The 25,358-nt window shown below is 35.9% G+C and overlaps 3 protein-coding genes across 3 annotated transcripts; 2 read left to right on the top strand and 1 right to left on the bottom strand.

Moving 5' to 3' along the window:
* Positions 1-331: 331 nt before the first annotated feature.
* LOC140787817 (beta-1,3-galactosyltransferase 7-like) lies at positions 332-4,054 on the top strand. The gene is made up of 11 exons (XM_073136925.1): positions 332-875; positions 1,048-1,144; positions 1,242-1,300; positions 1,402-1,598; positions 1,929-1,992; positions 2,549-2,621; positions 2,712-2,832; positions 2,909-2,996; positions 3,079-3,204; positions 3,280-3,389; positions 3,490-4,054. The coding sequence occupies exons 1-11, from the start codon at positions 760-762 to the stop codon at positions 3,636-3,638; spliced, it is 1,200 nt and encodes a 399-aa protein (XP_072993026.1). The 5' UTR covers positions 332-759; the 3' UTR covers positions 3,639-4,054.
* A 1,029-nt stretch (positions 4,055-5,083) lies between these two features.
* LOC140786272 (uncharacterized) lies at positions 5,084-15,163 on the top strand. Its single transcript, XM_073134573.1, has 18 exons — positions 5,084-5,487; positions 6,104-6,170; positions 6,339-6,437; positions 6,700-6,896; positions 6,983-7,150; positions 7,288-7,554; positions 7,685-7,779; positions 8,169-8,226; positions 8,409-8,621; positions 9,098-9,157; positions 10,048-10,130; positions 10,359-10,579; positions 10,662-10,753; positions 10,830-10,959; positions 12,002-13,161; positions 13,235-13,536; positions 13,732-13,899; positions 14,708-15,163. Exons 1-18 carry the CDS (start codon positions 5,224-5,226, stop codon positions 14,868-14,870), a joined length of 3,807 nt encoding a protein of 1,268 aa, XP_072990674.1. The 5' UTR covers positions 5,084-5,223; the 3' UTR covers positions 14,871-15,163.
* Positions 15,164-15,650: 487 nt separating this feature from the next.
* Positions 15,651-24,940, bottom strand: LOC140786273 (ultraviolet-B receptor UVR8). Its single transcript, XM_073134574.1, has 15 exons — positions 24,583-24,940; positions 23,749-23,825; positions 22,485-22,563; positions 22,297-22,356; positions 21,498-21,599; positions 21,319-21,412; positions 20,821-20,863; positions 20,682-20,727; positions 20,544-20,590; positions 20,330-20,432; positions 18,749-18,803; positions 18,573-18,639; positions 18,418-18,454; positions 16,444-16,523; positions 15,651-15,984 (listed from the first exon to the last, which is right to left on the bottom strand). The coding sequence occupies exons 1-15, from the start codon at positions 24,848-24,850 to the stop codon at positions 15,859-15,861; spliced, it is 1,284 nt and encodes a 427-aa protein (XP_072990675.1). The 5' UTR covers positions 24,851-24,940; the 3' UTR covers positions 15,651-15,858.
* Between the last annotated feature and the right edge of the window lie 418 nt (positions 24,941-25,358).

Below are 25,358 nucleotides of genomic sequence, written 5' to 3'. Positions count from 1 at the left end.
AAATACCCTATGTTTTGCTTTTAGTTTTATCCATATTATATTACATATTTACAATTTAACTCCAAACACCTTGACGTTAATTTTAATACACATATCATATTTTAAGATTAAATGAGAAATATTTTAGAATTCCTTTTGTAAATTTTATGTTTTATTAGCTGCTATTAAGTTGAAATTAACTTTGGAATATTTTTAAGGGTATTAAAAACAAAATTATATATATAAAAATAAAGATGTATATAATAAATAGGGTAATGATAATAAAAGTAAATATTCCCCAAAATATTCAAACCAAATATTCAAACATATTCCCCAAAAGAAAAAAAAAGGAGAGAGAGAGAGAATCAATTATTTGGTCTCCCTTCAGGTTGCACCCATCGATCACTGTCAACCAACCAAGCGTAAACAAACGCAAATTCCCCCTTTCAATGAGCCATAACGAGAGATTCAATTCAATTCAAACCTTCGTCAATCCAAGTAACTGTTCTCCAAGATCTCCTCCAGTTTCGTTAATTTTCCCCCAGCAAAAGAGGCAAGAACAATTAACACTACAGCCACGAAGAGAAACGCAGAGTAGCAACTGAGAGGAGAGAGCATTAAATAAATGTTCGTACCATTGGCTTTGCGTTAATCTTGATCAAAACGCATAGTTACTTCACTTAGCTATAGCCTATAGCCCTTTCTTCAACGCCTTCATCTCCATCCTCCTATTGTTGAAAGGGAAGAGAGGTGGAGTAGATTAGAGATCGGAGAAGGGAGATGAGCTTTAGTCCCATGAAGGGAAGAAGCGGTTTAATCGATAGGAGGGTCTCGGCCAGGTGGATTCTGGTCGCCTGTTTTGCAAGCTTCGCCCTTGGAATGTTGTTCACCAACAGGTAGCTTCCGTTCTTTGCATTCTTGGCGCCATTGAAGAAATTTACGATCTGGGTTCGCCGAAAGATCCAATTTTTATTTTTATTTTTGATTGTTTTTATTGGGGTTTTTTTTTCCTCTCTCTCCCTCGTTGTTCAGATAACAATAAAAAATTGTCCAATTAACCCCGTATAGGGCCTGGATTTCTCCCAACTCGAATGGCCAGATCATTGTGAGGCAGCGGCAAGAACAAGAACTTCATGTCATTTCTGGGGATTGCATGTCTAAAAGGGTCAGCATGTGGTTCCTTCATATTAAGGATGTTTGCTTTTATATTTGATCCTTTTAACATTTATTTATCTCTCAATACCAACTCTTCCTAATGTCAGAAACTTAGCCAAGAGAAGGATGTAATGGGAGAGGTGAGCAGGACCCATGAAGCCATACAGTATGTAGAAGAACCAAATTTGTCCTTTTGAGTGTTTGCCTTCTTATACTAATTATGCAGTTCTGGATTTCATGGGTTAATGGATAATTGTTTCTTATCAGATCACTGGATAAAACAATGTCTACACTTCAGATGGAGCTGGCAGCAACTCGGAGCTCCCATGAACTAATGAGTCATGGCAGATCATCATCGGGATCGAGCCAGAAGAAAAGGAAAGCTTTCATTGTGATCGGAATCAATACGGCATTTAGCAGTCGGAAGAGGCGGGATTCAGTTAGAGAAACATGGATGCCTCAAGGTCTTCTTTCCTCTCAAATCTTCTCTACGCGATATCACCGTCAAACTAGATTTTTAGTTAGACGCTTGCACAGACAGAATAAAACAAAGAATAATCTTAGCATACCGATCAGAGAAAATCTGTACCAAATGAACAGTATGTTTTCCTTGGTTACTGCTGTTACTACATTATTGAAAACCATGGTGCCTGATACTTGTAGAAGATTGGAAATTCTTAAGAGTATCATATCTTTCCTTTGCCTTTCTTCAATCTCATTTTACTTTTTCCTGATGAGCTTAATTTGTTTTAATTTTGTAAAACTGTGTTTCTCACTATTCACTTCTCATGTAGGTGAAAAGCTCCAACAACTTGAACGAGAGAAAGGAATTGTCATCCGATTCATGATCGGTCACAGGTGCTTTGTGAAGAAAGGGTTATTTGAGAGTCAAGAGTTGTTCTTTTTCATGGATTTAGATTAGTTAACTGTGCTTTATCAGCTGAATTCATATTTTCCGTTTGAAAAATGTACTGCATTCTGATGCGGTGATGCCACTGGACAAAATTTTAGGGACATCAAAATTTGCATGGATAATAAGTTTTCTTCATTTGAGAAGGGATTATATTTGTAGGTGAGGAAATAAGTAGAATAGTAACTTTCCATACTCAGATATAGATTCATGAGTATAGCTTAATTTGATTTGAGCGGTTAGGAAACAATAAAACTTGGAGACTAGCATTTAGTATGGCTTAAGGACAATACTACAAAGTACAAACTACTTCATCATAGACAGCAATATATTACTGAAGAACAGTAGGAGCTTGATCTAAATAATTCATCATTTAAGAGACTATTATTTGTCTGAAGCAATAGATGAAATCTTTTATTTATTTTATTTGACAACTTTATAAGTTGTAGATCCATTTTAAGTCCTTGTATAATTAAAGACTTAACTGTAGACTTTACTATATAGTGCAACATCCAAAAGCATTCTTGATCGGGCTGTCGATGCAGAAGAGTCCCAGCACAATGACTTTCTTAGATTGGTAAGCCATGTTTACCAAGTAATTTTAAAACATTCTCAGCCTATGACATTATTCCATATATTTTTCTATGTCTGCAATTTTCTCTTCTAGGATCATGTAGAAGGCTATCATGAACTATCAGCAAAGACGAAGACATTCTTTTCTACTGCAGTTGCCAAATGGGACGCTGACTTCTATGTCAAGGTGGACGATGATGTCCATGTCAACCTAGGTTTGTCTTTGGATCCATTAAGACCTCCTAAGGTTGTGCATGCTTGATAAGCATTACATATTTGTACCTGATGCAGGTATGCTTGCTGCAACTCTTGCCCGCCACAAATCAAGACCCAGGATATACATAGGGTGCATGAAATCCGGTCCAGTACTCTTCCAGAAGTAATTTCTTGTAACTTCTCCTTGACGGTGGTCGTACTTAAGCTGCTTACTTACATGGTTGAGTTGTCTGCCTGCGCACCAGGAATGTGAAGTATCACGAGCCTGAGTACTGGAAATTTGGAGAGGAAGGGAACAAGTATTTCCGCCATGCAACTGGGCAGATTTATGCCATCTCAAAAGATCTTGCAACATACATTTCAATCAACCAGTAAGAACAGAACTAATAGCATTCTTACTTGCACTATTTAACAAGTACCTGATGTACTAAATCTATTTCTTGCAGGCCTATACTGCACAAGTATGCCAATGAGGACGTTTCACTTGGTTCTTGGTTTATTGGACTTGAGGTTGAACATATTGATGAGCGTAGTATGTGCTGTGGCACGCCACCAGGTTTAGTGTGCTTCCTGTTTTCATCTAAAACACTATGTTTTGTTATACTTGCAATAAATAATATGCCTCCTAATTTTTGTCATAACTTCCCTATTTCCAGACTGCGAATGGAAGGCGCAAGCTGGGAATGTATGCATTGCATCATTTGATTGGACTTGCAGTGGGATCTGTAAATCAGTTCAGAGGATAAAAGAAGTTCATGCTAAGTGTGGAGAGGAGGAAGGTGCTGCTTGGAGTTCCATCTTTTGATCCACCCTCAGCATCATAACATATAAACACACATCTATACATCTACACATCCTGAGAAGAATGCAGCTGCAAGCATTCTTATCTATTAGTGAAGAGACATAGCTTTAATCCAGAGCAGAAAGGCTTGCTGAAACACTACCATTTTTGAGAAAAACAATATAGGCTTCAGTAGTGTCCTTGCTATGCTGACTGTTGGGCTTGCTATTTATTCTTTTCAGAAAGGGTTTTAGTGCATAGAGTGATCAAGGTGATGATTTCCCAGCTTGGAGAATATAGTTCACATCACATTTGTCTTTACCTTTTCCTCCTTTCAAAAGGTGCAGCACAATTTTGTACTCCAATTTATACAAGATTTTAATACTAATCATTTCCTCCAAGCCCATTGAAGAATTATAGAGGGCTCATGGAGTCTCAAATTTTAGTGTTCATTATCTATATGAAAATAATATGCTAGAACTTATATACTTATCATATTGTCTTCCACACTTGGCATGAAATTTACCTATTGCTGTTGATTCTATGTAATTATAATATACCTGAGGTATCTTTTCTTACGACCAAGAAAGTTGTAGAATTGACTTTGATCTTAAACGATTATTGTGGATAAAATTATTTAATAATTTTTATAGTTTGGTTGCTTAATTTAACGTCTTTGCTCAGTTGATGACTCAGTAGTGCGGTTAATTTAGAGTAATATCTTAACAGCGTTTAGTTTGGAGTAATAGTTTGGTGACAAATATAGCTTAAAATTTATAAATTAGACAGCTTAGTATATTACTTAAGTTTGGTGAGATCTAGACGAGCTATTTAAACTTTAAGATATTATTTATCATATTTATAAGTTGAAGTGCACGGTAATATCATAACATTACAAGAAGGAAAAATGGTGATAATTACACATAGATTCTCTAATTTATTTTTTTATAACATACTACCCTCTTTATAATGTAAAAACTTACAAATACCAATTGTTCTTTTCGTTAATTATTCGTTAGCCTTTTTTTTAATTAAAAATCGTGATTAATTTTAAGGGGGTTAAATTGCTATAAAAAATAAATAAAAAACTAATATGAAAATGAGCTATAGTTTAAGGGAGCTAGGTGTAATTAACCTAGAAATTAAAGCACGATGGCATAATAAAATATACAAAAAAGAACTTGTTGCAACTTAGCAATACTAATTATTATAATTCCTAGCTAATGCTACGTCAACTGAAACGTGGACATGAGATGACTTGGCATGTCCCAGTCAGACTGTATTGGGCTACTTTACCATAATACCCTTCCTAGATCCTAACGGAAGTGAGAGTTAGTCCAATTGTCAAGGCAGATCTAACGGCTAAAATTTATCTCTGCTCATCTTTTCCATCTCCAACCCAACTCTCTCGGTACGAAGTCCGCATCCTTCTCGCCCATCCCAACCCTCTCGATATAAATCCCCTCCTCCCTCCTTGATTCGCAAAACGCGGGAAATAAAGAAATTTCCCGCCATCTCTTCTCTTCCAAACCCTAGCTGCTGCTCGATCGAAGAACACCTCTCGCTGTCCCTCTATCCGAGCTAAATTAGAGCTAGATCTCACTTTCTTATGGATCGATCCGTGCCGAAGGAGGAGGAGGCGCCAGTGGGGGAAGATTTCGCTATCACGCCATCGCCACCCGAGGCGAAGAGGCGCAGGAGATCCGTGCAATCGAAACTCTCTTGGGCTGTTCCTAAGGTTGGTGGGGATGTGGAAGTAGTGGTGGGGGAAGAGGTGGAGAGGGGGGAGGAGGGAGAGAGCGAGGAGGAGGAGGGCATGGGGAAAAGTAAGAGGAAGGGAAAGGGGAAACCTAAAACCGGAGCTAGAAGGAAGGTACTTTTTCCTTTTTATCGTTCGATTGGGTGGCCCGTGTTAGCTTAGCAAATTGATCGTCTTTTAGTTTTGTATTTCTCTCTTGAAATAGTCACGTGTGCAAATTTTATGTTTCTTAGCTCCTATTATCATTTGGTTACCTAAGTGATGATTTCTACTGCTTCTGTGTTATCTAGCTAAATATTTGGATGCAATTTTTGTTACCATTAGCTTACATCGTGTGTAATGTACTAATCATCATGTAATTTCTAATGAAGTCTGCCAATCTACCACTAAATTTATGTAGCTTTAATATGGTTTTGTCAGTGAAAATGTCAGAAGAAAGTAATTATCTTCACTAATTATCTTAACTAACTAATAGCTGATTTTTCTAAAGTCATAACACGAACTAATAGCTGATTTGTCTAAAGTCATAACAGTTCAATCTTCTCAGTGCTTTTTAAATATGTTTTAGTGCACTTTCTCATAAAGGCTTCACTTAAGTCATCGACTATTTACGTTTGAATTTGTTCATCCTTATCTGTCGATCTTCTCAAACTTGCATTTTACAATTTCGCCCTCTGGCTGTCCCTTTTCTCTCGTGTTGAAATGATATGATTCTTAAAATTTTGTTCAGTCTCCTATCGTCAACATGGAAGCAACTAGGCTGGCTGCAATAAGCTATGATGCTTTGGTCCTATTCAGTAAGTGAATATTTATGAGTTGTATATTCTTTGGAACATCACTTTTATACTTTTTGCTTGTGGTTGTTTTAGAAATCTTTCTTACTAATCAATATCTGAAATATGATTTTGAATTGTATCTAGAAAGAAACTATCAGATCTCTACTGATTTTTGTATCATAATTTCAGAAAACTCTCCACAGAAGGAGCAAGATATAGAGGAGCTTGATGTTGTAGAATTAGAAGTGCCAAGTAGGAAGCACTGCAAGGCATTGACAGCAGTGGCAAGTAAGTACGTTGCTGCATCGTTATTGTTTCACATCAAACTTCTATAGCAACAATTGTGATCTAACGAGATTAGATTGCCTTCTAATTTCTGCATTTGAGTAGGTAGATCCACTTTCATCATTGATCAAATGTGCCTTCCAATATATGAGAGCATTCACTTTCTTGAGTTTACCTGTACAAATGTACTACAAGTAGAAAATCTATTTAAGTTCGTCTTTTTCCATATCAATAGTCAGATTTACTTACTAGCATATTTTGGAAGGCAAGAAGAATAATCAGGGTAAGCGTACAACTTCAAAAGCTTCAACATCTGTTGAATCTAATCTGATGGATTCATACTCTAATATGAGACAAGTTAATGGCAAATCCAATAATGCTGCAAATGATCCAAATGAACAAAGTCCGGACAAACACCAGAATCTTTATGATCTTCGCCTAGAGGCAAAGATAGCTGCAGAGGTAGTCTATCCTATTTCCTGTTATCTGTATTTTGTTTGATTTCTTTGACTCTAATAGTTATAGCTTCATTTATGATTTGTTACCAGGAAAATTTGAGGTTATCTGCAGGAAAGCAGATACATCCCTTTTTTGCATCTCGGACAGCAAGCAAGAGAGAGTCAGAGACTCAAGAAATCATGAAAGATGTCGGTAGATGTTTGTTTGGGAAGGATTATGTTTCCTGTCCTCCTATTCATGTTTTTGGTGCTTTGGAGGTACTCCTTTCTGTTTCATTCATGTGGTGCAATACTGATTCTCATCATTATATAACTTAATACTTCCTTGAATTGTGAGATCGCATTTTTTTCTGTTTAGGAAATTCTTGTAAAGTTTGTTCTTATTTTGACTGTAGGATGACATCCCATTAGATTGGAGAGGTTGGGTATTTGCAGAAGGATCCCTTCTTGATTTAAATGGTCCTCATGCTCTTGAAAGTTCTTTGTCAATTTTTAAGGGTTCAATGAGGCCTTTAAAATTGGACACTGCTTATTGTAAAAAGATGCATTCGGATCAGTTATCTGTTGCAAGAGAGGAAAGATCTGCAGCTACAGTAACAACTTCACTTAAATTATTTAATGGTCAAGGGCAACATGGGAAGCTCTTCACGCACTTGGATGTGGTACTTTCTCTGGATTTAAGTGTGTATGGTTATTTGAATAGCTTGATTCATTTTATGATGAAAGAAATTGTGAAAGTCTTGATTTATCTTTCTTGCATCATTATGCTTATGGTGCATCAGACTTTTACAGGTTGATGTTGACAGTGATGGTCCCTTGTCAACCAGACACAATAATTGTATTTGTGCTATGGAGAGCAAGCACAAAGATTGGATACTCAATGAAAGGTCAGATATCTTTCAGAAAAGTTTGAAAATATTTAATATGTGAGCCTTCATTTATCACGCTAGTTATTTCCACAACAGGACAGAATTAGTGCTTTCTTTCCTTGCTAAAAACCTGGCTTGCAAAACCAAAATTATCACCTTATCTTGTCTTGATAGATAAGATTTCATAATAATATTGATAACTATCTTGGGGAACTCTTAAACATTGATTTCTAAACTCTAAATCTTCCTGGTGATATCAAATTTAGCTGCAAAATATTTCCTTACAACCATCTTAGGCGACCAGTCTTATGAGTGGATCTTTCAGCCAACGGCAAAAAGCAAATTATATATTCTCTCTTTCTTTCTAAAACATCTTCTCCTCTAAACTCGGCATACAACTGTTGCAGCTATTGGCCTGACTGTAGCTTATGGACCAACAAGTACCAGCCAGAAAATGCCTCTCAGGTTAGCAATACGTGCTGATTTTGCTACATGGTGCTCATAATATAGAACTTGGAGTGCATGATTCCACTTTGCTGTCCTTTCTGGACACCCAACTACATCTGCCCCTCTTTTTTCATCTTATCACTCTTATGATGCCTGTATAACTTGCAGTTTCCTCTATTTTTATCTTGTTTGTCCTGCAGGTGTGTGGGAATAGTGAATCCATTCAGTTCCTTGGTGAATGGCTTACAGGTTGGCATGAAAGCGGTCGTAAAGGCAAGAAAGATCATAAATTTGATGAACAAATTGGGAATGAGGATGCTGAAGATAGCTTGTACAAAGATGAATATGACATGGATGAGATGGACGATGCAACCAACATTAAGAATGTTCTTCTAATAACTGGACCAGTCGGGGTGAGTATTAGTGAAGGGATAGAGGACTTGTGTTTATTTGTGCTTCACATAAATTACTCCACATTTTGCATACTAGTACTTTCTTGAGATGCTAGGACCATTGGAAGTAGTTCGGTTGCATATCACTTTTAAGGAGTATGAAAACATTAAATGTATATGGTGTACATAACAGATCCCAAGTATGTCTTATATGTTCTTCATCCACATGGTTTTTAGTTAGTGCCTTGTCATTGTCACAAGTACTTTGAACAATTTGGCAAAGATTTGTGTGAAATGTCTGGCATTTCTTTAAGCTTCCAACTGTATGAAGATTATCATATTAACTGTTGCCTTCATAACTACGAGACAACCAATTGATTGAGTGATTGTTCTTCCTTTTCTGTAAGATTAGTACACAGTGAGAATTATTTGCTTAAGCATCTTAATTTTCTATATGTTCTGACACTGCATGTCGTTATTTTTTGCACTTGGTTTAGAGTGGAAAATCTGCTGCAGTATACGCCTGTGCGAAAGAGCAAGGTTTTGAGGTCATTGAGGTACCCACAACTTCCATTTTTGCTGACTGACTTTATGAATATAATTGTAGATCAATGATTTCAGTGGCTATTAATTCTTTATTATCTTGAACTGCCAATTGTCTTTCTATTTTGTATCAAAAGCAACCGGCTAATAAACTTTTCAGCTTGTAAAGAAGGAAGGTCTTAATCAGATTTCTTCTCAATTAGAATTCTATGACTGAATTGATAAAATAACTTGTAACTGAAATATTAGGAATTTGGATAAGGTGACATTGCTGATAAAAGAATTGATCAATAATAATACTTGGACACTTCAATTTCAGGACTAATTGAAGTCTTGAACTCTAACATGCCATTTAAAATGAACCACTTAAATAGTAAATATAGCCACTTTATGTGGTATGCTTATTTTGGAACGTTGGTGGAACATATAACAACCACTAAATAATGCAATGAGGATTTAATCTCAATTATGGGAGCACCAATCAGGGTTACTTGTAATTGTTGTTATAGGGAGTTTCTGTTTTGCTAGGACTGCTAGTTTATGGCGTTTGTGGACCTGCCTTAGTCCACTTCAAATTGAGCGAAATGCATACAGAATTATGGCCTAAATCTTTGCTAGGATAACTGTATTCCCTTATTAATTTCTGATCAGGCATTGGTTTTATCATTTTCTGCATGCATTATACCATGACAATGTTTTCATGTATAAATGTTTCATTATTTTCCAATGTTTTCATTATTTTCCAATCTTTGCTAGGATAACTGTATTCCCTTATTAATTTCTGATCAGGCATTGGTTTTATCATTTTCTGCATGCATTATACCATGACAATGTTTTCATGTATAAATGTTTCATTATTTTCCAATATGTAATTTTATGATTAAAGCTCGACATATCTTTCTAGGTGAATGCATCTGATTTGAGAAATGGAGCACACGTGAAGCAAAAGTTTGGTGAGGCAATGGAATCCCATGGGCTTAACAGATGGTTTGTTGCAAGCTAGTCTAGGATCAATCCTATTTATTTTGTACTTTTCTACAGGCATTCCACAAACCCTCCATGATAGTATACATGATTATGTGATTTTGGAGATTTTTCTTTTCCTCATTTCATTTGACTTGTGCTACCTTGTAAACTTTTTTGTGTTGTTCAAGAAATGATTGTGTTTAATTTGATGGCTAAAGCATGTTTACATAACTGTGTTCTTTTATCCAGGTCATGCGACGAAATCATAGGTTCAGGAAGACGAGACCATCTTGCATCAAAGAGCTTTTCAGGGCTTGCAGTAAACAATAATGTGCCTAAACAAGCCATTAATAAAACATTGATTCTATTTGAGGATGTGGATACTGTATTTGATGAAGACCGAGGGTTTATATCAACTATACTTCAGCTGACTAACACTGCAAAATGGCCAATTATACTTACAAGCAATAGTGAGATTTAGATCAACCCTTGGTCAAGTTTGTTTCTAAATTTCAACTTCTTACCCCTTTAGATTTTTTATTTCGGATGCAGATAAAAACCCTATCTTGCCTCATCTTTTGGATCGCTTGGTTTTGGAATTTAAACATCCATCACCTGAGGAGCTGCTGTCACATGCTGACATGGTAAACATGCACTAGTGCTTAGCAACTTCTTTGACGTTGATTTTCATCAGAAATTGATTGTTTCTTGTTTGTGCAGATTTGTACTTCTGAAAAGGCTAAAATTTCTCTTCCCCTGCTGAAGCACTTAATCAGATTCTGTTTAGGTGATATTCGCAAAATGATCATGCTTCTTCAGTTTTGGTGTCAAGGCAGGAATAATTATACTGGTTAGTATTGGCTAGAGAATTCTCTTTTTGAATTTGGTATTTTAGGCCTTGAACTTGGTAGTAGCTCCTTTTAGTTCTAACAACAAATATTTTCTGTATTTTAACACAGGCAAAAGGTTGGTTACCTTCATGAGCAGAGCACATGAATTACTTACTCAGGCATCAAGCTAGCATTAAATAAATAGTAAAGTGCAGATAGTTAGTTAATACTATTGTAAATCGTTTTAATAACTTTATCAACTGTTGATCTTGATCTAGACATATGAATTCAAATTCAAAAGATATAGATATTCAAAAGATATGAATACTCTAACACGTAATTTACACTTACCAGGTAAAATCCTGCATTTTGAATTTGGAACCACTTGAATATGCCAGAAACCTTCACGATTCATGTTACATAATACTGGGTTATTGTTTTATATATAATACAGATCAAGCTTATCTGGACGGCTGTCAAACATCATCTTCCAAGAAACTCTGACTGCAATCCTACTAATATGAGATTAATTTAAGTCTTTATATGCAACATAGGTTGTAATAGTACTTCACATGCACCTCAAGTTTTAGTTTGGATGCTTTCTAATCAAAATGAAAATGTTGTACATGATCCAGAAGGTCCTAAACAGCATCTATACACATTGAATTATAAGTTTTTGATGCACTTGACTTCGCACGTAGCAGTCTAGGAGCAAACACTTAGTCTAGAAACAAGCACATTGAATAGTCTAGAAACAAACACATTGAATCCATAAGGTTTTAAACAGTATATATGTGTCTATGCACACTTAAATGTCTTTTCTTCACTTTCTGAATCTTAAATTCAAAGTTTACCTGTTTCTTTTCCATTTCTGCCCTCGTACCCAAATTGTTGTGGGAGAAGGATTTATGCTACTGTATACATGCTAGTAGGAAATGGCCATTCTGTTATTTATGTGGTAGGTTATCATTTTCTTTTCCAGTTATGTCAAGAAGTCAATCAATTGTTCCATGTATTTTCTATCTATAATTTTACCACTGAGATGAACCTTTTTCTTTTCAGAAAGGGAAATAAAATGTACTTGTGGCCCTGTTCCTTTTGATATAGATGCAGCTCACTCAGTAATGCCAAGAGTATTTCCTTGGGAGTTTCCGTGTGAGTTATCAGAGAAGGTGTGCAAGGAGATAAATCAAACAGTTAGTTTGGTAGAAGAAAACTTACAGCACATAAAAGCACCAAGCCAAAGCCAAGAAGAGCTACTCTTGGAAGAAATGATTTGTAATTCAAATATGGGAAAAGGTGCAGCTAACATAAAAAAAACTAGAAAGAAATCCAAGTTAAAGAAGAGACAATCAGTTCTTGACTGTATGGAACTTCCGCCACATGCCAATGACCTTGATGATTTCTCTGATGCTCCGGATACCCCTATACCGCATGCTCATCAAAGAGTCAAAAATAAACGTGGTATTGTGTTGTCCTCCCAATCAGATGATGATCTATATGACAAGCATTCATCCAAAAATACTGATGCATGCAAGCATGAACCTTTGAGTCTTGTGCAACCGCTAACAGACCCAATATATCTATTTAGGACAGATCATGATATTCAAGAACTGTTAGAAAGAAACAAAGAGGCATCCACTTCTTTTATTTGTGACACATTTAATTTGCAGGATATTTCACTTGTTCCAGAATCATCTTTCATATCTGGGGCTGAACTCATTAAGAAGGATGATGTTCTGTCAGTGGATATGTCTTACGAGATGTCTGGAGGTTGTACTGGATTGACTCAGTCAATACATAGACTGCCACACATAGAAGTTAGCAATTTAGATGTAGTGACAACTGATACATACAAAGATTTAGATGCCAATACTGGTGATACATGTGAGGCTGATGTAGAATCAGTTTATGGGAATGAGGAGCTAGGTGATTGTCCGAATGATGTTGAAGAACCTGCAGCTAGTGGATATCAGTTGATGGATGAGTGTAGCCGTGCAGGGAGCATGTGGTTGTTTCCTGGGGAAAGGGGCAAATGCCCTACGGAAGTTGGATCTGTGCAGAATACTTGGAATAAATTGCGTAGTCAACATCTTGATTTGAAGTCATATGTGACCGATAACCAGAAAGTGGCTTCTGATGTATTAAAGTTGTCTTCTGGACTGGTCCATTTAATTTCTGAAGCTGATTGTATGTTGAGTAGCTGCATTCCCTTTATCAATGTAAGAGATTCTATCCTCTTAAAAAATCCAGAGAGAAGTAATAATGTGAGTAATTTTAATGATATTTTTGCAGGACATTTTGGATCCATCACTAATGCCCTGTGATGAACCCAATGATTTCTCTTGGTATGATAAACAATTTGAGATGGGATCCACATATGCTCAGCATGGACTTTGCCTCTACACAAAGATATGTGCAAACATAGTCTCAGATTTGGGTGCCAGATCAGTTGATTTGGCACAGGAGATGCTAGTTTCCAGTTCTAACACTATGGCTCTTGGAAAGCTTCTTATTGTGGGGAATAACTATAGTGAAATACTGTATAATGGAAATTTACAGATTCAGGAACCAAGATGTTTCCTCCAACGAAGAAGGTATACAGCATTTTGATGATCAAATTATTTCCAGTAGTTTAAATAGCTGCCTAATAAACCTGTTCCATTAAAGTTAGTTGCTTATGAATCATGTTGCACTTTGCCACTATGTTTCTCTATTTTATCTATTTCTCCCTTGCACCTTTTTGTCTCTCTGATGGGCAGCTCCTATTAACTACTAATTGCTGTATGCAGGGACATAGAATATGGTCTTTATGATGCCATTCTTCCTATAATTCCAGCAAGGCTGTCTATGTCATTGAAAGGCCCTGCTTTCCATGACTATCTATCTTTTGCTAGTCAGATCTCCAAACTGGAATGTTCTCGACTCTCAGAAAGCAAAAGCAGAAACGCACAACGGAGGTAGACCACAAACATCATTTAGTTCCACATAATCCCATTTGTTTTGTATGCTAGAGAATCGGGAGATGATCTAACGCTATGAAGTGCCTTGACCGGTTCAGTCCTGTGTTCTATCCTGATAAAATATCTGCTTTTGATTAAGCCTGAAGCATGCCATGCTACTTTCACCCTAAATTTCTTTGGCATCTCACTAAGATGAAACATTTCTCTTGACCTCACCAGAAGCTTTGATATTTTCATGAGATAAAAAACCAATAGGACAATAAGTTAGTATCAGTAAAACAAAAGTTCTTGGGCATATTAGGAAGATATGTTTTCCGTAGCATCCGCAAAGTTTACCATGTCAACCTCCTTGTTTATTAATCCATATAATTGCTATTCCATATCAACTAAAGCTAAACGCAAAGCCTAGTTGGCTAGTACAACATTAGCTCACCACCACCATCACCAACATAGAGCACCACCATCTCACTCCCCTGTGTGGCTTGATCTTGGTTTTCGAATCTTCTTCTCTCCTAGTCAGAAGCACAACAAAGGCTAAGTCTCAAAAGCTTCATTAACCCTGAGGACATATGGATTGGTTGAAATATCATCTATCCCGGTCTATATTACCATTTCTCGAGAAAGGTTAAATTTATGTCTGTATTTCTTGGACACATATATATCTAGTCCAACTATATAAGTCCCTGGCTTTAAACCTTGGAAGTTCAGGATTATGAGTTCAAAAGTAAGTACTCCATATTCACTGTAGGCCATGTCCCCTAAGCCTACTATCAATTTGCAATAACTTCTTGTTCTAATCATACAGGCCAAGGGTGTCAAGACACTATTTAAGTTCTGGCACACTTTCATTATCTCCCGAAGATGTGGAATTGTTAGCTCGAAGCAGCTGCTTTAATGAGGCGCCGCAACATGACAAACATGGCGAAGTTAAATATGAGGGCGACTTTCTTAGAAAATGCAATTGTTGATGCTAACAATGCACAATTCAGCACTGACATGTACAGTTCTATAATGGCTACAGAGAACTGAAGGAGGGCTGCATCAGTATCAGAGTGCCCTCATCAACGTTCTTACTTTTGCTCACTATATTGTCTTCATCTGTTCCTATACCCAGTGATCCTACAAAAAGTGGCCCACCAAGAAAAGAGGTGCAGTTTGTATCTATTTTTTCGTACTGTTTTTCTCTATAATTCAAGTAATTTGTTATATTGCCATCTGTATGCTAATTTCTGCCAGCGTTAAGGTTTATTATTTCTCAGTATTTATACAGCTCATATTAGCAGACCATGTATAATTTCTCAATATTATACAGTCTCACAAACAAAACCCAATCAGGATGTCTGTTTTACGGAGAACTTACCTTTTGTATGTTCAAGCATACAATGCCAAGCATGGCAATTACTCGTAAGACTGAATGGCATCTGCATTTTGCATACTCTGATACTGCTTTTCTACCAACAATTTAGTCGAGGGTGCAGTTGGTATCGTGATGCAATATCTATGCGCTGATGAGAGATTGGGAATTCCACTCCCTCTCACCTCAGCTGCAGTCTTATGGTCAAATAATAAAAGGATGGCTCAGTCCCTTCTTTTCTTATTGGCTGTTACCATTAGAATTGCTCCACCCCTTACGTAGCATCAGGATCAGTAGGTAGATACACTGACTGACGTTTACTAATGCTGCATTGATTCCTTTTATCTCTAGCTGTATCCGGGGAAGCCTCAACTTATCCAGCCAAACAGTCGGCTTATAAACAACATATATCTCGGATTATTTATATATGATTATTTATTACATTGTGACATTTGTCATCAAACACCCCACTAAACCGTCATTTACAAAATGACTCAGAATATAACTGAATGTAAACATACAAGATTATCTGTAAGGAGAAAGTACAGTCAATTGGCTGGGAACAATGACCAGGATCTACAGGACGAGTAGCTGCTATTCTCTCAGGTTTCACTGTACTCAAATATTGCGCCGGTATGATTGAAGCCACATGATATACTTAACGCCCTTATGTTCTTCCCCAAATTTACCATTATGGGTTCCGAATAGTCAATATCATTTCCATGTCCCTGAATCCAACCAATAGTCAGAAGTCACAGCTCGAAACCAGTAGTCGAAGACATAAATGCAATTGCAATGTGACAAACTTAAAGACATCCTTGACCAACACAAAATGATAGAAATTAGAAATTACAAGCTGCCAGTTTCAACTTTCAACTATTATTTGAAGTTCTTACTAAAAATTGAATCTCGCTTTACTGATTCCTTCCTTCCAATTCAGTTTTGTTTAAGTTAAAATGAAATCGGCATGCATAGATTGACACTCTAAATACACATTTTCTAGCATATCTAATCCTTATTTATAGTTTATTTAACTTTGATGGATATCAAACTAAAACATAAACGAGAAGAGCATAACTGCGATACACTGCTAGTTTCATTCTCCCACATGACTTGTCTTAATAATCACAGTATGTTAAACAAAAGTTATAACATTAAAACAACTGTAATATGATGATGATACTTGCCAGCTGTCCTCCAGAGGAATGACCGTCTTCGAAAAATGACCCATTAGCCCCTCCCCAGCCCCATGTGAATACATTGCCACCTGCGGATTAGATTCATGTCATGCAAAATAGTGGCTTCTCAACAAATTTCTCACATCAAGATATATCAACTATCTTATTCTTCATGTATGGAAGATAGTTGATACATCTTGATGTTACAAATCTAATTTGTCAAGATCTAATTTGTCACAATGTTCTAGTTGAAACTTGAAGGAATGAACTGGGTTGACTTCGTGACATTAGTAGGTAATATAGATAATCCGATAGCAGTATGGAAGAAGCATACCTCACCCTAGGTACTGCCTATAGTGAACCTACATTCTACAATACAGCTTCATTGCTCTTTGGGAAGGAAAGAGCAACATCATGAGGTATATCTTGAGCTCATAAATTACTTTCCAAGCTAAAAGGATCTCCCATTCGAACAACTAACCCAGCCAAAATTAAATTGCCTTCTACACAGTTTAGTTGTTCAGGATTTGATTTGTCCTCCTCAATGTGACAGTCATCATAGGTGGATAAATCAATGTAGATTATCAATTATATCACTGCTCATGTGTTACGAATCAGATCTAGATCGATCTAGACGTAGGAAAATTATGAAATTTTTATGGGTGGTAGCTTCACAAGGTATAAATCTAACGGCTTTAATTTCACGTGAATCTGAGATCAGAGTGAATAGTTAAAAATAAAATAGTGATAAAAATTTGAATTTAGATAGATCGGTAATTATTCGATGTTGCGACAGTCGTCTGAGGATGGCGAACAACCAAGGGTGGTGGTGGACGGCTGTAAAATAGAGTAACTTATGGTAAAGGATGGTGGCTAGGATTTAAGTATTTTGAATGGATATAGGATTGCAATCTACTCCTAAGAAGATAAAAGTAATTTAATGGTTACGATAAAAAATAATGAGATAATAAAAATGACTAAACTAAATATCATTCTATTCATAATAAATTAATAATTATCCTATGATCACTCATATTTATAGGAGTAGAATTATAGTGGATCGATCCAATTCATCCTATTGGGCTTACATCTATTTTATTTAAAATTAAGGCAACAATCAAATTTAACTAATTAACTCAATTCGACTGACTCAATTAACTTAATCCACGTAGTTGGATCATATCATTATGTCTACATAACGCAGAAATGAAAGATTGAATCATTGTCCAATGTTAGAGAATCAGGTTTCATGTTGGGGCACCAACCGGTGCATAGAACATAGAATGACACAATCAATTCAAGAAAAAAAGAGGTATGCCTTGATATGCTTCAAAGCTACACCACTGCTTGTAAACCACTATTTCTAGGCATTTCATTTTTCTCTTAATCTTTCCACACCAAATGAGAAGCCATCTTTTGACGACTTTTCCTCTCAATTAGCATGTCAGGTTGGGTTTACATGCAAATAAATTAAATGGGATGGTCGAGTCTCCTGATTTCAATCCACTTATAAATGTCTCAAGTGTGGTTGAGGGGAATCCATTTGAAAACTGCCCCATAGCTACTGTCGAAAACTGCCCCATAGCTACCGTCGATGCATGACAATCGATGTAACTTTGAAGAAGTGATTAACATGGTTTGATAATATAGATTTGGAGCTATTCAAGTTCTTTCCTGGTGTACTATAAATATAACTTTCAAAGAAATAATAGGTTATCTTCACGGCTGTCAAATTTGAAAACAAAGTGAAAATTTGAAAATAAAAAAATCCTGTCTGAAGCATATAGAGTAGCTTCAAGATGTACTAACATCATGATAGCTTCAAGAGGAACTGACACCATGAGGTAAAACAAAAGGTAAGATGGACCGATCAAATTATTAGAAAGTGAAATACTAATGCTAACCAGAAATAACTGAACAGAAAAGGTGAAGTATTGTCATTGGTTTTTGGCTTAAAAGTTTTCTCAGAGAAAAGTACTTTACCTGATATCACAGCAGTGTGCTTCCAACCACAAGATACCTGCCATGAATAAGAAATTGGAAGGAATAAGGTTCAGTTGGTGCCACCTGAATTTCGATGCACTAGAATATTAAGTGAGAAGACTAAATTTGAATTGAATGGTAAAGGCAGAATTCACCTCAGATATGGGAAATTTAAATAGTGAACTCTTCAGACTTTGTGGAGTACGGACCATATCTGTGTAACTAAGAGAGAGAAAAGAGAAAAATGTTTTAGAGTTGAAGGATAGACATATTCAAAATACAGTTTTCAGATGAAGCTCCAGATTGTTGTTTCTGGAACAGAAAAATGTACCCAAGACCAAGGCAGCCATTCTCATTTGAGCCCCATGTGTACAATCCTCCTTCACCTGTAGAAAAGAGAGTAATTTTAGTACCCAAGATAAATAGTAAAGGGAACATTAAAAGTAACGTGTACAATGTATAGAGCAATTATGTGCTAACAATTGTTTCAATTAATTACATGGATCCTAAAATCAGTCGATCCCAAGTTGGATCGGTCATAACCAATTTCGATCAGACTGGTTTCGGTCAGTATTGGTCGTATTGGCCAAAACTCGCCCGTATCGGCTGAAAACAACAATCTTTTTTTTAAGATTCAGGTCAAATCTAAAATGCATATAACCTAGGAGATATTAATAATTAATGTTATCAACTGCTTTCTTTTTAAATTTTCAGTTTTTACTCTCTATCTCTCACACACTATCCTCTCACTCTCACACTTCACCGAATTTATTTGACGGCCGTTTTGGTGAGCCTTTTTGGCTAGTCCACACTTTGGTGGACTCAAATGAGTTTTTTTTTTTTCATTTTTTTCTCGACCACTTTTTAAGTATGAAAATTTGTCTAATTCAAATCAAAATTCATTATAATTTTGAGTGAATTTTTTCTTTAGTTTTTAAAGTTCATATGTAACTAATTTTTATTTCTTATTTTTCTATTATTTTTTATAAACGTTTAGAAATGTTTCTGCATTTTAAATAATATTTAAAATTTTATGTAATTAGAAATAGCCTGATATAATACAAGCGGCCGATACAACTGATACGTATTTTTTCTAATGGTCTATTCTAATCCCAATACCGAGTTTCGAAACTTTGATTAATTATAGTTATATGTGATGCATCAATCCTTTTTTGCTACCATACGAAACAAAAGAATAAAAGGACTAGCCTATTTCAACTGGGAGGTATTTGAAGCAACTTCAATAACTTATGGGCATATTATCTAGATAGATATTGAAGCCAATATAATATTAAGGGAATGTAATCTCTACAATAGCAAACTCATGTCGTAACATTATGGCTGTCTACATTTTTGTAGCCAGAAAAACAAGAATTCCTTTCATGTAACAACAGACTTATATATATGGCGGTGCCAGATTTCTACAGATGCACAATTAATTTCATATATCAGAAAATTTTATCTAGAACTGCAAACTCGCCCATGTTTCAAAATCAATTCCACAAGTTTTAGGATAAGGAATCTGGAGTCAAAAGAGAAATTAGCTTATGTTCTGGCTCAACTTGGGCGATATGCTAAAAATTTACATTTCTTGAGGTCTAACCCCATTTGTTTATCTTTTATCCATTCTACACTCATCTTCCCTCTCCATTGTCTTATCTTGTCCCATAAAGCTCTGCACTAGATTGAGATGAGTGTCATAGTCATGTTGCTGCAATTATTGTAGAGTGGCTAAATGTATTGTCTAGCACGAAGCAAAATAGGTATGTGCTTATACAGTGTCATTGTACAAGAAAATTATCATTTGAAAGAGTAATATTAGGGAAACCTTGCAAGTTAAAATCAGAAGTTACTGGACTAATTTATTCAAAAGTTTCATAACAAAGAACGCAATTCATATCAGGTTGAGTACTTGTTAAGGCGCACGTGTGGTAACCACCACAAGCAATTTCTTTTGAAAATGGAAGCTCTTTGACAGCAAGTGGTATTGATGCATTATTTGCTCCTCCAAAGCCCTATAATATCAATGATAGTGGAAGGAGAAAATCATTAGTTAATGGTGGTAACATAACAATAAATAGTATAAACCATATGGATTGTTCCAATGCAATATGCTGACTAAGTACCATTGTACCAACTGTCTGTTCGCCAAATATGAAAACAGTACCTTCCTCTGCAATGAGTAACATACATGAAGTTACAACAGAAGATAATATAGCATAGGTAGCTAGAGCGTAAACATTATCACTAATCCTTCAGATTACCATCAATGCAAGCTGAGTGCAACATCCCCGCGGCAATCCTCTTGACCTATTAACACATTTTGCACATATGGGAAAATGTGAACAGCTCAACAAAACACTGATGCAAAAGATGCTATGAACAATAATAAAGCTTGATTACCTTTACACCATTAAAGTTCTTGATCAACCTTGGAGTATATTCACTGCATAAATGGACCTTTAAATATCATTCTGTATAATAAGAAACAACTGTATCACTAGTGATACGAGAAGACTTTATTTGCACAAACCATACAATTACCACATAGGAACATCAATAAACATACATTCTACACACAATTTCAGCCCCCAAGATCACCAATTCACCATTTTTTGAGAAAGAAAATAGGTTACAACTACAATATTTTACGAGTCACAACTTTCTCATAAAAGCAGCGACAAAAGGGATGCATCTTATATCAATAACATCAGCCAGTTTGGAATTTGGATATCTACAGATAACTAACTAATGTTTTCAAAAAGTCATGTTTGCAAGTAGGATAATTACAGCCATCTCTATATGGATAAACCACAAGAAAAAAGGCATTTAAAGTACATATTCTTATCAGAGGAGGAGACTGATCATATCCCTAAATTAACAGAATAATCCTATACAGACCTTGAGCTTCTAGAAAATCCCAATAGGCTAGATTGATGTCCATGACCAAGTCTACCAGAACCACCAGCTCCCCAACTCAAGATGTCACCTTCAGCTACAGGGAAATTGTTGAATGGAAAAAGAGTTATTAACTTATGGTTTAGCACAGAAATTTAACACATAGAGCTGCTTTTTGTCACCTGAGATAGCAATTGAGTGCTCTGAACCCAGTGCAGCCCTTGTAACACCAATATTAACCAAGCTATCAACCACAGTAGGTTTAGACACTAAACTTCCTACCCCTGCAATTCAATATGAAACAACAGTTACCTCCTACTTAAGAATTTGAGTTCTGACTGCATCTTCAAATAACACCGAAGCTTCACATAACAGTATAGAGAACAAATTCATAGAATAAATTTGCAGGAAAATCATGAAACGAATTCTAAAATATGACAAACAATGTTAAGACAGAATCATATTTTATGGATGCAGTAAAACCCCAATGACCAAACTGGAGTACGTTGTCTAGAAAGTCACAGAAAAAGGTTATGAGATGTAAAAATGTGCAGAACATTTTAATGGCATACACCAGGATGACCAACGATACACAGTAAATAAAAAAACAGAATATGTAAGAATTACATGTTACCGACATTCCTCTGATACATTCCAAGGTACGAGAGTGCCACTGAATTCTTAAAACTTAATAGAGTAACTATGCCTACTATTGCACTTCACTAATGAAGAAAAATAATTTCTACTTGGTTGCTATAGAAGACATAGCCTAACAACAGGATAAGAATTTTGATTGCAAAAGATGAGAATCACTACAACTCTATCCAGATATTTTCATGCTGAAATCAAACAATAGAAACTTTTAGGAGGTAATAAAAGTAGTACAAAAACAATGCTCACAAGATGTTGTAACTCTAACTTTAATAAGAAAAATGTTACTAAATATCATACGAGTTAATTAGAAGGAAAGAAAAATAATACTTCTTCCGAGACCAAGCTGCCCAGTAGAGTTATTGCCCCATACGAAGAGTTTCCCATCCTCTAATCAAACATGAAAAAGAAAAGGTACAAAGTTAAGACCACAAACAAAAATTTGCCTTGATTATACATTTTTCAAAGAATGAAATTAAGCCGATTCTAGTGGAAAAAAAAAGGTCACATAATCTCACCAGTAACTGCACAAGAATGGTAGTAACCAGCTGAAATTTCTGCAACTTTCTTGGGAAGTCCAAAAACTTCCATTGGCTCCTGCATGGAGTAAACAAGTGAATAAAGTTGGTGTTTTAGGCAACTTGCTACAACCCGATCTTAAACAAATGAAGCATATCTTTAAATAAATACATCATCATGCAAAACCATAATAAAATGACAATGGAACTAAAGATAAATCTGCACAAAGCAAACAAACAAAAGGCAAAAATTGCAAGAACACAAGTTGATAGACGTTCATCATTACAATTATTGTTATTCAATTGACATATAAATTTTCAGTCAGTCAATACTTTCAGGGTTCGCCACCATGTCTTTCTCATAATTAATTTAAGCATGGAGACCTGAAGTTAACGACTGATCTGTTTTCTCACTAAAATTGTTTGTCATCTAGAAGAGTAATATTGACTATGGTGACTTTTTAGCCACCAGAAAGCTGGCTATTTTATTTTTCTCCATTGTATACCACTCTTGCATAAATCTATCTATAAATTTGCTCCTTAGACCATGGTCGTCTTAATGGATTATAGTATTCACATCACACAACTGCCAGAAATTGGCCCCTACTCACGTAGTCCTGCCTACTAGCCGACAAGAAAAACCCTCCTACATTTGTCCCATCCTTGTTTATATTGTTACATTTGCTGACCACATTGAAGGACACGTTTTCCAGTAACCATTTAAGTTCATTTTGCTATTATAAGTTTAAAACCATACTGAATGTTGAAAATCAAGGGCATTCAATACAAGTTTATGAAAAAAAAGGCCTTGCTCAGGTAAAGTTATAACTTATAATCCAAAGGTCTACAAGATAACTGAAAGCTAAAATAGTAATTTCAGCTATCAAGTCCAATAGCAAGAGAAATACATGTCCATTAACACAATTAGAAACAGAACGAATCCATAAAGCTGATGGCACATATATTCCCCAATATTCTAAAGTCTGTCTCAAAGGCTTTTCATGTATCTATGAAATGATACAAGCAGTCTCACAAGCTCACTGAATAATTAAGTCATGAACACTGTACATATAAAGTGAAAATTCAGGGGCATTCAACATGGGTTTTATAAGAAAAGGAGCTATACAATTAAAAATATAAATTGTACAGTGACTTCCTATAATAGAGATCATTTTAGGATACAATTCATGAAGTGAGAATCACATTATATATCGGAAGCATAAACTGAAACAAAAATGAAAAGAAAGATCATGATAATGCATACCAGTGTATGGCTCATGGAAGATGTTATGCCGAGCTGTCCAAAGTTGTTCAGTCCAGTTGAAAACACACGCCTGCTTTCTGTGCATCACAATAAGAAAAAAGATATTTACTTCCATTCAAATCATTCAAAAAACACGAATCTGAAATAACCAGAAAACCTATCATAACAAGAATATTATAAGTGAAAAGGCAGTTGTAGAGTCTACGAGTCAAGAACAAAGGAAAGCAATATACAAACCAGAAGGCCATATTCAAGTGTATATTTGCTACTTCCATTTTAAAGAGAGATTTATTTAACATGTCAGGAAAGAATTTCAATGGTGTGTCGGAATGAGATACAATGATTTATCCCTAAAAAGATCAGCATGTCCTTTATCAGTTCTAAATATGAAAACATACCAGTTTCAATGGAGGAAGGAGATACAATGAGGAAGGTGGTGTGGCGCCTTAAGGAAGCAATCAAGTTATTCCGATCTCATTGTATGCAAAAGTTCTGACTAACTCACGGCAATCCACATGTTATTTGGCAATCGAGATGGTCCTTTGGGTCCGAAAATCCTATTAACCTCACAAAAGTGAACGCCTAACGTGAAAAAATACTATCAAAATCCGACTAGCATATTGGATCAGAACCAAGAACCTCTAGTTCTCAATCAGAATTGCGAACCTGGCTACAACAATTAGCCGACTAGGGAAAGAGAAAGTACAAGAAAAGTACGTAACTCTATGGAATCCCAACTTGTCCATTTCAAATCAGGAAAGACCTACCAATTTCCTGACAGCAATCCATCCCAAAACCTAGAACGATATTACAATAAGGGGACAAAAGAAATACCGGTGAGGAAGAGGGTATGAGCACCCCCACATGCGATCGAGACCGGAGGATCCTCTTCAAAGAAAGGGCAGACCGTGGGCTTCCACCGCGATTCCAGGCTTCCCAACCCTAGCCTCCCATAATCCCCGTTCCCCCAGAGAGCCGCGAATCGCCGGGGCCTGCTTGAAAACCACCGCCGCCGGGGTTGGACCGACGACCCAACAATAGAAGCAGCGGCGGACTTGGAAGCCTGGAGTAGAGACCTTCTTCTCCATATCGTCGATGCCATTAGAGGATACGAGATCGCCTACGAAGAGACGGGGAAGACAATGGATTTGGGTGGCAGTGATGTCATGTATTGCATCACCATGCCTCTTTTGATATTTTAGAGACTTCTAGGACCTATTTAAATAGTTGTTCCATTTCTTTCTCATTATTTGCCAACAATTTGGTAAATGGCACAAAAATTGTTGTATAATTTGAAATTTTATACTGCAATTTAACAGAGTAACATATAAATAAAATATTTTTTAGTGTTAAATTAATAGATTAAAATTTCATTATTAGTTAAACTTTCTTGAGTACTCCTGTAAGAAGAGTTTTAAAAAAGATATATATAAAAACCAAATATTTTGAGAGGTATGTAAATATCATACTTTAGATGGGTAACACATAAATTAGGGATTTTAGAAGGCAAAAAAAAAAAAAAAAAAAAAAAAAAAACATAATTAACTCTGCCAGTGAGTAGATTAATAGATGACTTCTTTCCTACAAAGCTACTCAAATTTGAATTTGAT

The sequence above is a fragment of the Typha latifolia genome, chromosome 4 (assembly GCF_019914945.1).
Source record: "Typha latifolia isolate L0001 chromosome 4, TyphaL0001v2, whole genome shotgun sequence".
NCBI classification, from domain to species: Eukaryota; Viridiplantae; Streptophyta; class Magnoliopsida; order Poales; family Typhaceae; genus Typha; species Typha latifolia.
This window is presented reverse-complemented; position numbering and strand designations above follow the sequence as displayed.

Coding starts and splice junctions, on each gene's coding strand:
- LOC140786273 (XM_073134574.1), bottom strand. CDS start 24,850: ATGGCATCGACGATATGGAGAAGAAGGTCTCTACTCCAGGCTTCCAAG. Junction 21,600..22,296: donor GCAGCTTGGTCTCGGAAGAA/GTATTATTTTTC, acceptor ATTGAATTGCAG/GGGTAGGAAGTTTAGTGTCT. Junction 18,455..18,572: donor TTAAATTTCCCATATCTGAG/GTGAATTCTGCC, acceptor TATTCATGGCAG/GTATCTTGTGGTTGGAAGCA.
- LOC140787817 (XM_073136925.1), top strand. CDS start 760: ATGAGCTTTAGTCCCATGAAGGGAAGAAGCGGTTTAATCGATAGGAGG. Junction 1,145..1,241: donor GGGATTGCATGTCTAAAAGG/GTCAGCATGTGG, acceptor TCCTAATGTCAG/AAACTTAGCCAAGAGAAGGA. Junction 2,833..2,908: donor TGATGTCCATGTCAACCTAG/GTTTGTCTTTGG, acceptor TACCTGATGCAG/GTATGCTTGCTGCAACTCTT.
- LOC140786272 (XM_073134573.1), top strand. CDS start 5,224: ATGGATCGATCCGTGCCGAAGGAGGAGGAGGCGCCAGTGGGGGAAGAT. Junction 5,488..6,103: donor AAACCGGAGCTAGAAGGAAG/GTACTTTTTCCT, acceptor AATTTTGTTCAG/TCTCCTATCGTCAACATGGA. Junction 7,151..7,287: donor ATGTTTTTGGTGCTTTGGAG/GTACTCCTTTCT, acceptor TTTTGACTGTAG/GATGACATCCCATTAGATTG.